At 36.6% G+C, this 16,761-nt stretch overlaps 1 protein-coding gene across 5 annotated transcripts in view; it reads left to right on the top strand.

Annotated features, from left to right (window-relative positions):
* Window positions 1-16,761, top strand: part of MAGI2 (membrane associated guanylate kinase, WW and PDZ domain containing 2) — a 674,980-nt gene that overhangs the window by 573,676 nt on the left and 84,543 nt on the right. For all 5 annotated transcript variants that reach the window (XM_026046375.1, XM_026046373.1, XM_026046374.1 and 2 more), the window contains exon 11: window positions 16,197-16,228. In XM_026046375.1, coding sequence (XP_025902160.1) covers window positions 16,197-16,228 — 32 coding nt within the window. The remainder of the gene's footprint in view (window positions 1-16,196; window positions 16,229-16,761) is intronic.

The raw sequence follows: 16,761 nt of genomic DNA, 5'->3' as shown, positions 1-16,761 counted from the left end.
TGCAGATTGCCCACCCATCAGACCAAAATGCAGGAGCTAAATTAGTCTTCTAAATGAGATATTTATCTGTTCACAATTCTTTAAACCATTTATTTGACATTTTTTAAAAGGAAGGAAGGCTTTAACAATGGCTGTACTTGCCATGTAGGAGTAATGCTGAACCTTTTTATTTTTTATAAACCATACATTCTTTAAATACAACACTGACCTTCTCAGAAAGCCTGTGGGTGACTCATAATTCAAACACAATCAAAAACAATGCCAGGGTACATAACACATTCGCTGGGTCACCTTCAGATTRCAATACAAGAAAGACAAGGAAGCCAAAACTGCCAGGCACAGACTGTGAACATGGATTCCCAAGTGTGTCAAAACTTATTTCCAAAATAAATAAATTGCTTTCCAAAGACAGATTTGTCATAACTTGGAACAGTAATTCAATGTATAAGTAGTGCACTGTGTAGTTCTCCCATTTGGTGAATGAGAATAATCTTAGGTTTTGTTTATTTTGTAGCTTTTATTGCCATGAGCTTAGAGAAGACACTTGTTTTGTTTTGTTTTGTTTTGTTTATRTTTCTGTTAAGTGTAAAGGATTTTTATGGGTATTTTGCAATAGCTTTTGTCTTGGGTAAGCAAGTTTTTTTTTCATTTCTTCTGTTCTAGATAAATGCAGAAGTTCCAGTGATAATTAGGAAAAAAAAAAAAGAAATAGCATGCAAGAATAAAATCAAAGACTCAACTTCTCTGTATGATATTTTAATGATCTTTTAATGCTGTTATCAGTTTTATCAGTTGATTTGCATTTCCACAATGAGTCATTTTTCCTCCAGGAGAGGAGGAAAGAGAAGTCTGCTAGTATTTCCAAAGTAGAAATAACAGTAATAGTACCATTTTTCTTAAAGAATAGAAACTATGTTAAATAATACTTCCGGGATTAGTTAGATAAGCTTTACTGACTGTGTGAAAACCACAATACTATCATATTAGCTTTAATAAATACATTTGTCAGTGCAAAATCAACATATTTTTCTTAGTATCCATGTGAAATTGTTTGTGTGTTGTAAGCTACTTGTTCTAACTACATGTGATAATTTTTAGGCATCTAGACCAAATAGTACCTTTCTATCTCAGTATAAATACTACCACTTCTATTGAAGCAGCTCAGAGAGAATCTTAATCTGCTCCTTAAGACAGAGGAAAGAACAGTAGGGAAAATTGCTCCTTTTTGTTTTCCAAATATGAACCTGCTGGCCTAGTGTATTAAAAGGCTCGATGCTCTTTTGCAGAGCTTTTGAGCATCATGCTATTTAACACGTAGAGTTCCCTGCAATGAGTGAAGTTCTCTGCACTTACTGAAACAGATGGTAAGATTCTGGCAGATAAATCCTACTGGGTAACCAAACCAAAGGATGGTCAGTGAGAGATTCCAGAGTCTAGAAAGGAGTCTGGGGAGTAGAGGAGTCTACAAGGCTTTGATCTGGCCCAGTGAGAGTCAACAGATGATATAAAGCCAAAGAGAGTCACCCTATCCAGCTTCCACCCCTTCTGCACTAGATTTTTCCATGCTGTTCCCAACTACTTTGGGTCCATTTTCCGTCATTCCAGCAATTCAGAGAAGTTATTTTTGATGCTGGCCTAGTCTTTGAACCCAGCTTTGCTCTGAGCAGGAGATTAGTCCAATTAGTCCAGTTAGTCCAGGACAACTCCGGTTGTCTCTTCCAATCTGAACTTATCTATTATTCTGTGATCCTTCTTCTTTCTCATGTTTGGCAGCCTTGTGAGCCTAGAGAGTCTCTGACTGAACATATAAAATCATCAGGATGGTTATTAATTTCTTCCACGGTGCTTCCCAGGGGTCAAAGATGGAGCTGCAGTATCTTGTTTGCAGTCCAGACCAGCATGTGGCATGGCCCAAAAGCTGGGTTTCAGATAGGTGTGAGGGAAGTTTTCAGCTCCCTGGTCTTTGACAACCCTGACTTTTGACTTATGATGAGTCTAGCACAACTGACTAGTTAGGCAGCCAAAGCTACATGAGTCCTGCTTATATCTTGAAGGCATATAAAGAAAACTAGAGGGCAATTTTCAAAAACAGTCTTATCACAGCAATTAGAATTTGTCTCGTGCCAGAGCTAAACCTAGAATGTTGTTTATGCTACCATAGAAAGTTATTTTTTAAATAAAAGGAYAGTTATTAGTATGGTTTTACATAAAATAGATTAGTTATAATTAAATACATGTACATATATATAAGCATATATATTTAACAAGATTACAAGTTAGATTGTAAAGTGTACTTGTTTTGATATAATGGACTTCCATAAGTCTTTACTTACAACACTCCTACTTCTAATGCAAAAATAGAAAGAAAATGAGTATTGCATAGATTAAATGGAAAAATTGGATAACTGATTTGCCTGATAATGTATTTACAAGCAGGAAATCAGTGAGGGAATCTATTTTTAATGAGCTTCCCCCAGGATAAATTCTTGCTTCCGTCTGCACAGGGCTTTTTTATGAAAATCCTATAGAAAACATAAAATCAATACTTACAAAGTTTGCAGATGGCAGAGAGACTGATAGAGTGTATGGTATGTTGCTAATAAATAACAACACAAAACAGTGTATTAAGCATTAACAAACAATGCTTTTACATGTAGTCAGTTGAAATTCATAAAAGAGAACAAAAAGTGTAGTTGAAAGTTGTCATAGTAGTTACAAAACATATGGATAATCAGCTGAGAATAATATCCGAGTGAAAAACTCAAATTCCAAGTTACTTCTAAGAGTATGGCTTGATGTTTATATATTTYTAATCAGCATTTTAATATGTTTAATATGGATGTTAAAAAAATATGAGACCCTTTCTAAGATCTTTTTTGCCTGCTACTTAAGGCTATTTGTGTTTTTCTATCGTTTTTTCCATTTTCCATATTTACTTCAAAATTAAAATATGAGATTTCATTATCTCATGTGGAGATCAAGCCTGTTGCAGACATCTTGTCTTTAATTAAAGTTTCTATTATTGTTAGTAATGAGCTGAAACTTGGTACTTCTCTAGGCTATTTTATACAATTTTTTATTAATAAAAGTACTGGCTGATTCAATCACTCATGTGCAAGGTAGATGGGAGGGCGTTTGCTCTAACACCCAGTTCCTGTTATATGTGTAACCTATAGTATAGGCATTTAAGCATTTCTTTAGAAAATTTATTTCCTGTGGGCTATTACACAAGCATTTGTTCATGGAAAGCCTGTGAATATGTGAGAAAAGGACCAGTTTGAGGAAAGTAATTTAGAATGGAGATGAAAGGATTGAATAAAAAATAGATCATACACTTTTTGAGATTCAGGAAAGATGTTTTGGAATGCGTTACCTAGAATGATTCCTTTTCTAACTAGAAGGGAAGCACATTTCCTGAACTATAATGGCACTGGAGTCTGCTGCCTATAAAATTTTGAAAGTCATTTATCACAGAATCACCAAGAAGCTGAGGMTGGAAGGGACCTCCAGAGATCACCTAGTCCAACCTACAGCATAGATAATATGAGAACATACCTAAAGCATCTGGCACCATCCTCCTTGTCAGGTAGAAGAGCAGCAGGGTGATGGACGGCAGCTGTCTGACTTCTTCCCACTGTGTATGCTGGGTTCCTCTAAGAAGTGCTTGGGTCAGACACGTCCTCCAGGAGTGAAGGCAGATTCTCCTACCTGAGATCCCCATTCATGCAGAGTGGATCCCCACTCATTCAGCCTGCAGAATTTGTACAAGGCAAAAAGAAATTGCAGCAAAGAATTGGAGGTCATCACCTTACTCAGGGCACCCACAGAGAGGAACAGGGAGCAGAAAGAGGCCACAGTGAGTATAGGATGAAAATCTGCAGGGACTATATAGAATTGGTTGTAACTCAAAGTCATTGATTTGACTCTAAACAAGGACCTGGCATACAGAGCAGGGCACATCGTATAGAAAATCCTTTTGCTTCTTTACCTAATCGTTTTGCATTTGCTCCATTTACTATAATAAAGCCTTTTGGGATAAGGAGAGTTGTTGGGGTTTTGTTTTGCTTTTTTTTCAAAAGCCTCGCCAGCAGTCTGTAAGAAGAATTTTGTAAGAAAAATTTTAGGCAGATCTAGCTTAAATATTTGTCGAACTTGGGATTCCAGGTCAGCTGGGACATAAGCAAAAAATAAACTCGGCTACATTGCCAAGCATATAAAGTGATTTCTTTATCAACATTTCTTTATCAACATCTTTATCAACATATAAAGTGATTTCTTTATCAACATCTAAAGGGGCACATTTTGAATACAGATAAAATACCAGAATGCTGGACATAAGGACACTGGTACTGCTTCTTCTGAAAAACAAACCATGATCACTTTGTTGCTGTTGAAATCTCAGTAATGAAGAAAGAGAAATTTCAAAAATTTCAGAGATTTTTGCAAAAAGAGGAAACTGTTACACCATTTCTACCATTTAGGGTGATAAAATACAAAGATAGTATGTTTTTTATGGCTCATTGCAATTACATAGTCAGAAAATGAACCTCCAAGTAGAAAATATAACACTGCTCCTTTCCCAAAGCTTTTTCTTTGCTATTTAAATCTACAAAAGCTGTATTTAGAAATCTATACAGATCAGAAAGCATAGTACAAATAAAAAATAAATAATAGTGGTTTAGAATGCARTATACTAAGAAAGCATGCATTTGGGAATTCTATTTTGAAAATGCTTTTACAGATTAAGACCAGTATATTTAGGAAAGAAAAAGTAATAAATACCTCTGAAATTTTGCAAGAGTTTAATTAAATCCTAGAGATTAATTATTAATTCTGAAGATTTCACGGGCTTTTTTTCTGTACTCCTGAACTATCTATAGCATAATAAAGAACTAGTAAGTGTAGTAAGATATGTATTTTTGTCATTAAATGAAAATATTTTTGTGGCAAAGTGCAGATTATAAGCTGTGATTCAATTGTCTTTCTAACTTTTTCATACTAATAAAGGGAAGAATATAAATTAATCGCTGTGTTCGTGCACAAAAGTACCTTATTTATTCATTAATATGTGATAGCTATTTGCACACTGGTATTTCAGGTCTCATTAAAAGTAATTATATTTTATCAAATTGAGAGGAACTACATCTCACATTTTAGATCATTCTAAGTAAAGCAGAACACTTAGACAATTTTCAGAGTATCATTCATGAGCAAAAAAAACACTAGTGGGCAAGCTGAGATATTTTGGTTTTTGCTAATATTTTAAAGTTGCAGCAAATATTTCTCAGTAAATTCTGAATAGCTGTATATAATTGATTTTAAACTAGAATGGGATTGATTGGAATTGAATTCTTTCAGCCTATGAAGTGTTATCATCAAGTCCAAAAAGCTTCCAAGACTAAAACTTTTTAAATCACTAAACGGTGATTTCAATAGCAATTTAAATTTTCACTTTGGCTTTTTTGCTAACCTCTTGTTGGATCTATTTCATCTATCATAATATTAAACAGGTTGGGGATACAGCTGAAGTCCCTTCAGCAGTAAATACAGAGGTACGTATGAGGCACAACAGCCGTGAACCTCAGTTGTGTGAGTTCCAGAAAAGTCTCGTAACTGCTCATCTTTGGTTTTCTATGGTGATTGAGGAATTTCATCTCAAATTTAACCAGATTTTTTTTTCAATTATATTTTCAATACATTCTCGAGAAGTATCTTATTTTCACAAAAGTGGATTTAATGACTCACCATTCATCAGTGAAAGCCTTTGTCGGAAGATTACTGGCAAGCTCTAATTTAAATCAACCTTTTTTCTTCCTCTTCCCCTGAAGTTATAAGCCATTTGCCATTGATCCTTGTGCAGTGAAATATAGCTTTGGAATTAGCTTAAAAGATTAAAAAAAAAAAAAATGAAAAAAGCAAACCTAGTTGTGTAGTCCTCTACTAACTATGTCCAGATGATTACTTTTATGATGATGAGGTTAAGAGCATATAGATGTAGCTTCAGTGTCTTGTGATCTACTATTTGGGGACCTCTAAGCAAAAAGACATATCAGGTCCTGTTTGATGACCTGCAGTGATTGTGCTCTTCACCCAGAGTCTTTTAAACAGCTTTTTTTTTTTTTTTTTTTTTTTTGAGGATAAATTCATATTATTTACTGTGATGATACAGGCAGAGTGTGACTAAATTGAGGCAGAACAAGATGTTTTATGGTTGCAAAGACTAAACTCAAGTATGGGGTTTTTTGGTTTTGTTTTTGCACAAAGTATTGAGAATAAAATGGAAGGATATATTTGCTAGGTATCCTGGCAAGCTTTTCTAAAAATGCTAATTTTTAAGTAGAACACAGGCCAGCTGTGAGGTCCATAAGATGCTTCACGGTTGTCAGCACCATAATCTTTGTTTAGCTGGTCGTGTTTATGCACTSTTCCAGTTTTCTCAGTATTGAGGGGTTATTTCCATTAGATTAGACATGTCTAAATCTCAACAGACTGAAATCAATTTATGTTCTTCTGAGACACAGAGCATTGTCAAAGAAAAAAAAATTACCTGTTCGCGGCTTTTCTTGCTTTTCCTTGTAATACATTCATTTAATACTTATCACTTCCCAGCTATCTTGTCAGAATCCTTTATCAGTATCATTTTAATGATCCGTTCATTAGCTTTTTAAAGTACTGCACAGGAGTACATGTGACCAGCACACAATCTAAACATGGTAAAATTCACATCAGTGCTGTTCTTCTCTCATTAGATTTAAGAACACAGCTCTTCTTTGTATTAATTGCTTGTCTCTGAACTGTTAGGAATCCAGAGGGGAAGAAAATGACACTTTTCAACCTTTATGGCAAACGAGGTCATCACAATCAATTTATAATGATTTATATTCTGTAATGTATTGTGCTACAATAATATCATGCCCATCAATCATTATTTCTGCGTCTCCAATTTTTCTTTCAGGCTCCTGTGGTCTTATATCAAATCTTCTGAATATCATGTTGTTTAACCATTGTTATTTAGACCCCTGCAAAGCTTTTATCAAAATGAACTTTATTCTCTTTTGCTCCATAAGTCAAATACTGAGAATTACCATCTAAGTGGGTGAATATGAAAGCAAAGAGGTTTATCCCTGGTAGACACATGCCAATGTGAACGGTATGAAATCTTCAGTAGTTCAGAGGAAAGGAAGTTACCTATAGGCTCCTTCAGGGAATTGGGGGCTTGGGGATGCAGTGATCTCTTCACAGTTTTGTTACTGGTTTAGATAAATACTTAGACAGAAGCTTTCCACTAGCTACTCTTGCCAAATACTCCGCTTGCTTATCCTAAATGACATCCCTTCACAATTAATCCTGTGATTATCACTCTTCCTGCTGCTGCTCTTTTCCTTCTCAGTCTCCCCCTTCCTTCACCCTCTGTTCTACCTGAATCCCTGTAACCAAGACTGAACTGGTCTATCAGGCTGGCATGAAGGAACATGAAAGCAAAAAGAAATTATTGCTTCAAGTAACAGCTGGATCTGAAGATTCAAATAAGCATGTTATTGCTTATTTGAATTACCACCATTGTGGCCTAGTAGCATGATTACTTTTTCATTATGTTACCATCAGTGTTTGTCACTCAGCCGTGTGTTACGAAAATGAGACAATTATAGTTAACACACCTGAGCTCCTGGCACTTCGCATCGTCACAGAAGAGATTTCAAAGGAAAATCAATAAAAATTAGAAACATGTTGACAGCTTAATGTGTATTAAACACAAGATTCTGAAGTTACTGTAATGTAATATATTCAATAATRTCAGAAGGGTAGCCAGGTAAAACTAGCAGGCTCTCTTAGACTGTGTAATTTAATTTATTTGCTGCTCTGTGATGTATTTTAGTGCTCCCAAACTCAGAGAAATCGGGACTGAAACTCTGATCTCAATTCAGTGGCTCACTGGCAGACATCCAGATCCGTCTGAGATGCACTGGGGTATCAARAAATCTCCACTGGGATGGCATAGTCTATGGGAGAGTCAAGATTGTTGAGGATGACAACAGAACGACAGTTCTTCATAGATCTTGTATCATATCTGCCAGACCAGTATCTGTTTCTGAGATAACATAAGATACAGTGTCAGACCTTAGATGTGGTGTTAGACCTAAGGTTGTGCATCTGAGTTAAGTCATTAGTTCTCAGACTAAGATGTCTTAAGTGTCTGCCTGTCATTGTCTAAATTTGTTCCAAGTGCCAATGCATGTTATGTAGTTGATGGAGGCTTGAGAAGGTTGCTTAAACGTAGGCACTTGAGCTACTTGAGCTGTTTGTACTCAAGTCATCTCAAGGCRTGCTCCACGTCACCTCTCACCTGCAGGCCCTTTGTCCCAGCTGGCAGCCCCAAGAGGATGCATATGGCAACCCAAAAGAAACTAGCTGGTGATGCAATTGAACTGATGTCTAGAAGTCTAATCCAATCAACAGAATCCAGTTATTCAACTCAGCTGTGTGTGTTTAGCCAAAAAGCTCTCTAGGCTCTTTCTTGGCTGGCCAACCTTAGGTGCACAATTCATTACCATTTCTGATGTGCTGTTTTTCTGTCTCCCTTTTGAACAGGGCACTGCATTCTGTGGTTTCCCACCGAGGAACAGACCCAGAGAGCTATAGCAGCTCCCTGCATTTATCCATTTTTAGTCATTTATTAGAAATACCCATGGATTTTTCTGATCACTCTTTCAAGGATAGGATTAGCTGGTTTTCACATCAGAATCAGGATACAGAGATGGAAGTCCTAGAAGCAAAGGAGAACAGGTTGTGAGAGTTTGGCAATAGCCATTTGGAGCCATTTCTTGATGGAGCCATTTCTTGATGGAGCCATTTCTTGATGGAAGGAGATGGCCAAGGGGAAACATGAATGTGATGAAGAAATTGAGAAGAGGGTGGACTGGTAATATAGATGTCAGTAGTAAACATCTGGTGACCACTTTTCATCTATGCCTCAATATGAAAMTCTCAAGTAAGCAGATGAATAGATTTCTTCTTGAATTGCTCTGKTTTTTTTTCCTGAATTTGCTTAAGATTTCTGAGTATGTTTTCATGAAAAGGACTCTAGTACATTATGTACAAACAGCTTATGCTCCATCTGCATTTTAACAGAAAATCCTGGGAACATGTCTTGATATTCAATAAAGTGACATGCCATAACATAAACTGAGATTTCTCTAATATGCTTAGAAAGTATAAAAACTTAAATAGGAGCAAATACTAAACACATAAAAGAGTAGAAACACTGGTAGAATTAGGCACATGTCTGAGGGCTCTGAACATGCAATGTAATATTCCTGAAACATTAGTTATTTCTAAATTAGCTCTTAAATTAGCTTTTGCTRAAGTCCAGGTGAGTAATCAGGCATGTTCTTAGCAAGCATGTAAGGTCTTTATGAGTTTGGTAACACTCACAGGCCATTATAGAAGCATGTTGTGAGCTGTTAGGACTCCGAGGATTCATTTTATATTCTAAATTACAGTACTGAGGCAATGTGTGATATTTTTGCCCTACTGTGTCTGCTGTGCCCTGGGACAGTTGCTTACCACAAGATGTTTGTTGAAGAAGGTGCACCATTCTCTTTGCTAGCTCTTGCAGTATTAGAAGAGTTTAAGACAGTGTAACCTCTAGCCTGGACATGAGAAAAGGCAGCATTTTCTGGATAGCCTCTATGAGCAAAATAGGAGATTCTTCAGAGCAAATGTCTTTGCATTAAACAGGAAGTTCTTTTTTCTTGTATATACAGAAAAATGCTCCTGACCTTTTGGAGATGTGAGTAGCATTTACAACTTGTGGTTAAGCTTCTGAGACCTCTTTTTTCCCAGTCTCCATGTGTTAGTGCTTAATCATCCATACTTAGGTAATTGGGCTAGTATTTACCAAAATTACGTACAGTACACTTTACACCACAGTGACAAAAATAACTGTTTATTGAGGACTGCTTGCAACTGAAAACTGTGAATTTAGATATAAACCTCATGATTCGCACTTTTAGTAGGATCTTTTGTAATACAAGACCGGAGACAGGAGCTTTTCTTTTTTTGTATTTCAGGTCAAGTTGTCCCAGTAAAATCTTTTCTGAATTGTACTCTAGCAGCATTTTCCTATTCTCAGGCACAGCTATCCTTCCGATAACGTGGTTTGCTATGACCTTTAGGGTCAACAAGGAAATAAATGAGTATTGTGTAACACTCTTCTGATAATAGCTTCCAGAAAAGAGAAGGAAGTTCTTACAAAAGTTAAAAGTATCACTCAATGAGACATGCTAAAAGTGTTCAATACTAGACTTCGTCTGTGGACAAAATCTGCTCTGTTACTACATAAAAAGCTACTTTTTTTTTCCAAAAATACATTTCTAGTTTCCAGAAATAGTTTCCTATTATTATTTTTCCTACCTCTACTACATTTAAGCATCAAAAAAGTGCCACTGCAGAAGATCGTGCTCCTGCACTGTTTTGGCTGTGATCCAGAAATTCTCTGCTTCACATCCATATTAATTGGCAGGAGAGGATATTTAGTAATTTWAAAAAAATGATCGTAAATGATTTTAAATCTCTCACTGATAAGCAATTCAGAGAGCTGTAGGAACCAAGCCAAATAAGTAGTTGTATGTCCATTAGAATGCAAATTAACTCATTACTATGCCTGCTTTTGACCTTTTCTGATGGCAGTATTCTTACTAACAAAGACTCTTTGCTATTCATGAAAGTGAAATCCTACTGTTAGTGAGAAATTTTCTATTGCATTTTGGAGGAAATTATAAGTGCAGGTGACCAGTTAGGGCCCTAGTTTGAACAGCAAGTACTGCTACCATTCATGACTTTGAATAGATCATCTTTTTTCTAATAATTTGTGAAAATCTGAATATTATTTAGAAATTGTTACTGGAGAAGGCTAGGTCAGTGGAACTTCATGAACAGCACAAAAAGTGTTCCTAAGTTTAAACAAAAAAAAAAGAATATTGATTTAGTATCTGATCTCACAGTCAATTAAGATTTTGTATCAGCTCTATAGACTGCACTGAGATGATATCAGATTTAATTTCCCAAGGTACTCCTCTGCCTCCACATCATCTCTGATAACCTTCACAGTCTTGCACTTCATGCTACCCATCAAGAAATGGGAAAGTTTGAGAAATAGGCATATAGAATTGGCCTTTCGGTCATCTAAATCGTGTGGAGAAGAGAATAGCTGCAAAAGACGCTACCCCAACTGAGTCTAAGAACCCGACTGACCTGGTGGACTTTATCTGCTCTCTCTCTTGTTCCTTCACATGGTAGTTCTCCATGAGCAGGAAATGTGCTTGTAGTTCTTCAGAGTCAATTTTCACAGGTACCTATCAGAGGTAACCATACAAAATGTCGTGCTGATGCCTCATTCACCTCACCCCCACACGGGGTCATGCTGATATTTCATCACTACCTGGGGTGCTACCCCAGCCAAAGACCAAATGGATCCTCATGGCATGGCTTCATCATTGAAGGACAGCTGACCACAGGACTAGCTAACTCTACTTGAAGATCTAGAGCTCCCAGTCTACCTACACCTACTCTTACTTCCAAGGTAAATCACTTTGCACTTAAAGCTGGAAGGACTTTTGGAAAAATACTGTCTGGGTAATGGTAGATACTATTAGAAAGTGAAGTAAATACCTTTACCCATACATCCCCACACGGCATGATCATTTGGAATTTCTCAACTGTTTGCTTTCATAGTAATTATTATTTCCAACTACTTTAACTCATTTTCTCTTTTTAGAATTTGTTCTTCTGCAGTGTATACATTATTTAATTTTGCTCATTCTCCTTGATTAGGTTAGCTTTTCTGAAAAGAAGATACCAGAAGAATAATTAATTGAATATTTTCTCTTTGTYGTACTCACAGAAGATACCATTTTTTTCCCCACAGAAGTATTTTTAAGATTTGAGCTGGAGAGTAGTTTGCTTCTTGATGAATGAGCCAAATGCAGATTGAATCCTGTGTACCTAATTTAAACTGGCCTAGCACAGATCAACAAAATGTAAATGTATAGAAGGAGGAGCCAGGTGTCTCATGACACCTAAGAATTATTTCCTGTGTCCTGCTGCCTGTGTGCTGGCGAGTCTGAGTTCTCCCACTCCCATGTGAAGTCATTGGAGCCTTGACACCTCTACAGTAGAGACCCAGTGCAGCAGCTAAGAAACATCCCAGGGATCCCAGTAAATGAAAGACAAAGAACAGAGAAAAATCTACTGAGACAGAATAGTTATGACTGTTCTAAAACGGAAGACTTTTCCTGGAGTAAAATRTTGTCACATGGACTTGGAAAAGATGCCTGTGGAGTCAGCTAACGCTCTGGGACCGCTCATYAGCCATCTGCTCATTTACTGCTAAGTGTCTATGGGAGACAAGGCTGCACGGTGCTTGGGACAGCCTGGCTCAGGACATGTATATGCAGCAAGGTCTTTATATCATCACAGGAAAGAAACATGCAGCCCAACAGCACTAAGGGGCAAAGCACTTGCTGCATCAGCAGAGACGAGGGGTGTGGAGGGCAGATGACTGTGCCTTGAACATTGCTTTACGTGGAACGTCTCACCTATGAGTTGARTTCTTCCCCTCAGCTTTATTACACTTAGTCACTTACAAAAATCTTAACTTGTTCCTGGGCTTCAGTTTAATTGTACATACACTTCTTCCCTGAAGTCAAACCTGATTAAGGGTTCTGTGCTCTGGGAACACCTACCTCAGTTACTTGTGACTTCTTAGCAGCGTCTTCAGAGCCTTTCCCGGATTCAACACTCAGTAGTGAGGAAATTGCTTTCTGAAGTGGCTGCAAAAGAGTAATGGAAATGTACATTCAGCCAGAAAACACGTGCACAGTGTCAACCTAATAACCAAAGGGGGATTGCATTCCTTATTATTGCATTATGGACCGTGTCAAATTTAGGATTTTTACTGCAAAAATGAAACAAATCAGAGTGATGTCTTGCAAATGCTATAAGTGCTATTTGAGAAGCCACTTTTAGCAAATGTTTAACAATAAATAGAGGCAGGTAAAGTGTGTGAAATCTGTAAGAATATTTTATAACAAAACTTAAATTTGCATGTAAAAGGAAATATATAAAATGCATGTGATTTGGTTTGTTTTTTTGTTATAGGATATCTTCATCAAAAAGGAGAAGTACAATAGACTGAAGCTGGAATTTGCCTTGGTTTGAAAAAAAGGAAAAAAGAAAAGAGAGAWTTTTTTTCCCCAAATACTTTTCAGTCCCAAATCTGTTTTCTGTTGCCTGTGCTCTGTAGTGAAGTTAAAATAGAAAATGTCRCAGCTCATATTTGCAGCGTGCTGGTGGAAAGTTCATTCTAAGAGGTGGTAAATACAGTGAAGAAAGAGTCAAAATTTACTTTCTGACACTTCTTTATGAGAAAAAGMGCTCCAATTTTTACAACACATATGGTTGTAACTATACATTGTTTTTTTGTTGTTGTTAAATGTAACGGTATAACTTCTATAGAAGAGTTGGCCACCCTCTGCTGTACAGTTTAAGTGSTCTACCTTTAAAAATAATTATATTCTTAAAACTAGCTTTGGAGGAACATCTGACGTTACATATTTTGTTCTTACGTACCTACACATAGCCTTATACTGTAGACATTGACTATAGTATCTTTCTGCCAAATCTGTCTTAGTTGTGGTGGTTGCTTTTTGACAAAAGTCAGTAATCTTCTTCTCTTTCCAACAATCAGTTCTGACAAATACTGCTGCTTATAGCAACGGTGTTAATCAAGGTTCATTTAAAATGAATAGAAAGCAACAGGATGCCACAGCTTGCCCTGGGAAGCTATTACTAGTCAGGATGGCTGTCAGGCGGGTGGGTGAGCTGCAAGCCACTCGTGGGAGAAATAGACCCTCATGAAGTATTTTGGGTAGRTCTGCTTGAGAAGATGATTTTCATAATTTCAGATTTCAAACATATGTATAGTCATACATATGTGTATGGAAGAGGCAATGTTTTGTATGTTTATATGTATATATGTATGTATGTATGTATGTATATATGTATATTCTTAGACATTTTGTTTTTTATAGAAGTTGGACACTAGATGTTGTGGAGTTTGGCAGGCAAAAGTGGAAATTTTGGAGTGGAATAGGAAGGTAATAAGAGCTTATCCAGCACTGGCACCTGGTGTAAGTTGATTAGGTCAAGCAATAATAGCATGATATTAGTACTCTGCAGAAACTAAGTACTTTTTGGAGAACAGAAATTTCTGCCTATAAAGCAACATTGGGTTTGTGCCAGTCTGCCAAGATGACCCCTCTCCTCAGTCAGGCAGGATTCCCATATCTCTGGTGAACAGGATACGAAACAGCACTAGAAACTGAAGGGAAAATGCAGTATTTTGAGGGGCGGTGAAGTGAGATGAAAGGCCACTTCTTGCCATGGCCTGCTGTAGATCTGGCTGCAAGAGGCCAACACTGCTGAATATGCACGTTACGGAGATGTGCTCTTCAAATGAGCGTCCAATAACTTCTGTGGCATCGTGTGTAAGTTAGTTTGCTTAGCATAATTTCATGCTSTGTGAATAAATACTGCCTTTTATCTGAGTGTAGATGTTGGAATTTGCATTTTAAAGTCAGTGACCAAAGCCTCTGTTCCTAATTTAATTCTAAGTTTTCCTTGTCTGGATGAATACTGGAATTTCTGGGGAAAAAAGAAAAATTTTAAATCTTCATTTGGTCTATATGGAGTTTTTAAAATTTGGCTAATAAACATCATATATGATAAATTTCTTATGTTTTTACACAATAGTAAAAACTGCAAGATATATTCAGCAAAACTTACTTTTATGTAGAAAAATGATGATAGTAAATAAATAGGAAAAGAATCTATTTTGATTTGACATGGAGTAATTTCTGCTGATAATAAGTTCCGGAAGGTGCCAATGGGAAGGGAGTGTTGCAAATCCCAAGTTTTTTACTTACCTTTCAGGGGAAAAATGTTTTTTTAACTTTCACACTTATTAGCCGTACAGAATAATAGCAGGTAAGAAATACGTGGCTGAAWTCATGCCATCTGAGGATTTAATTAACAAATTTCTGTTACAGAATCTTTAATACTGGAACTGATGTGGAAGCCAGACCTATACTGTATGCCTATTATTCCACCTTGATTTTGCAGATAGAAAGAAATGCCTAATTGTTAATTCAGCAGTTTCTATCCAAACACTGTACAGCGTGAGTGAACATCAGCCGATCCAGAATGACTTTTTGTGATATATTTGTTTAAATGCACTATATAGTGCTATATACAAGCTATATATAAACTGTATATAGTATAGTGCTTTTCATTCTGAGATTTTTTCAGTCAAAATGAATTAGATGCCATGGTAGAAAAAACTTAACCTCTTAATCACAGAATTCAAGGAACTTTAAATGCTGTGTTCAGCTAAAATTCTTGTAGTGATTTATCTTTAGAAAGATACTTTCCCTAGAGCTCTCATGATTTGATTCGTATTTCTTTACTTACCTTAGAAAAATAAATAGTTAAGTCGATACTCTTAACTCTGAAATGAGGAGCCTTACTCCTAGATGTCTCAATTTAAGACCCATTTTTCTTTCTACAGAAAGAACTTGTCAGCARTTTTTTATATTACTTTGATAAAATTGTTGGGTTGGTTTGTTTGTTTTTACTATTAAAAAGTTCTTTATTCCTGGCTTTCTTTCTGAAAATTGTCTTTGGTTGCTAGATTTGGTGGATGGGAGAATATTTTGAATTGTTTTTTCTTGAAGTTACCATTGTGTTTGATACATCAAAAAAGGTTGTTTGGTATCTTATCCAATGTCCATTAAAGCAATTTTTTTTTAGTCCTTTTCTTTTGTTGTTTTAATTTCAACCTAAACCCATGCTGTTTGTAAAGAAAGGCAACGATCTCGATAGTTCTACTTGCATATATATATATATAGTATATATATATATTTGCATTTTTTCTTAGAAATTCTACCTTGTGGGTTATATTTTCACCCATTCTGTGTATAGAATTTTCATATATGTCAGTATATCTTCATACTGACACACTGTCAGTATATCTTCAGAAGTTCCCATCTTCTGAATGAAGATGGGAACACAGACTCCTTGAAGCCTCCACCTTCTATGCATGAGAAAAAGCTGCTAATGTTTTTCTTTATTTATTTCAGGTTTCTTTTCTCCATGGAAAACTCCAAAACCTGTAAGTTCCCTTTCAAAATTATACTCATTGGGCTCATATGATGACTTATCTTTCTAAGCAAATTTCTGTAGACCTTCTGTAGACCTTCATGTAACCCACCTGTTGCCCAACCATTGAGATACCTCTCAGCAGTGCCTCCATTCTGGGTAAGATGCAGCATCTGAGTGGCCAGGTTGGGTACCTTGGGCTCRATGCCCGCACTGATGGGATCCACAGCAGTGCTGAAGTGCCAGTGGTAGCCGGGAGAAGGGAATGGCCAGGCTGTTTTAGTGGGTGGCAAGGACTGAAAAGGCACTGTCTCAAAAAAGAGAAGTGATAAACAGCAGTCTGGAGGAGAAGGCGGCAGAAGACCACTACAGGGCAGCCAGTCTGTTTGGGAAATAGCAATTTCTTCTTCTTGCAATAGATAACATAGACTTTTTCTGATTTATAACTGTATTGAGTTTAACGTCTCAAAAGTGATCATTATTCATTCTTACATTAGCAAATCTGGAAATTGTCCCACTTCAAGTGGGAGATTGGATTAGAAAGCC

This window comes from Nothoprocta perdicaria, unplaced genomic scaffold (assembly GCF_003342845.1).
Source record: "Nothoprocta perdicaria isolate Ctin4 unplaced genomic scaffold, notPer1 scaffold_44, whole genome shotgun sequence".
Classification (NCBI taxonomy): Eukaryota; Metazoa; Chordata; class Aves; order Tinamiformes; family Tinamidae; genus Nothoprocta; species Nothoprocta perdicaria.
The sequence above is the reverse complement of the archived record's forward strand: the minus strand, read 5'-3'. Positions and strand labels throughout refer to the sequence as shown.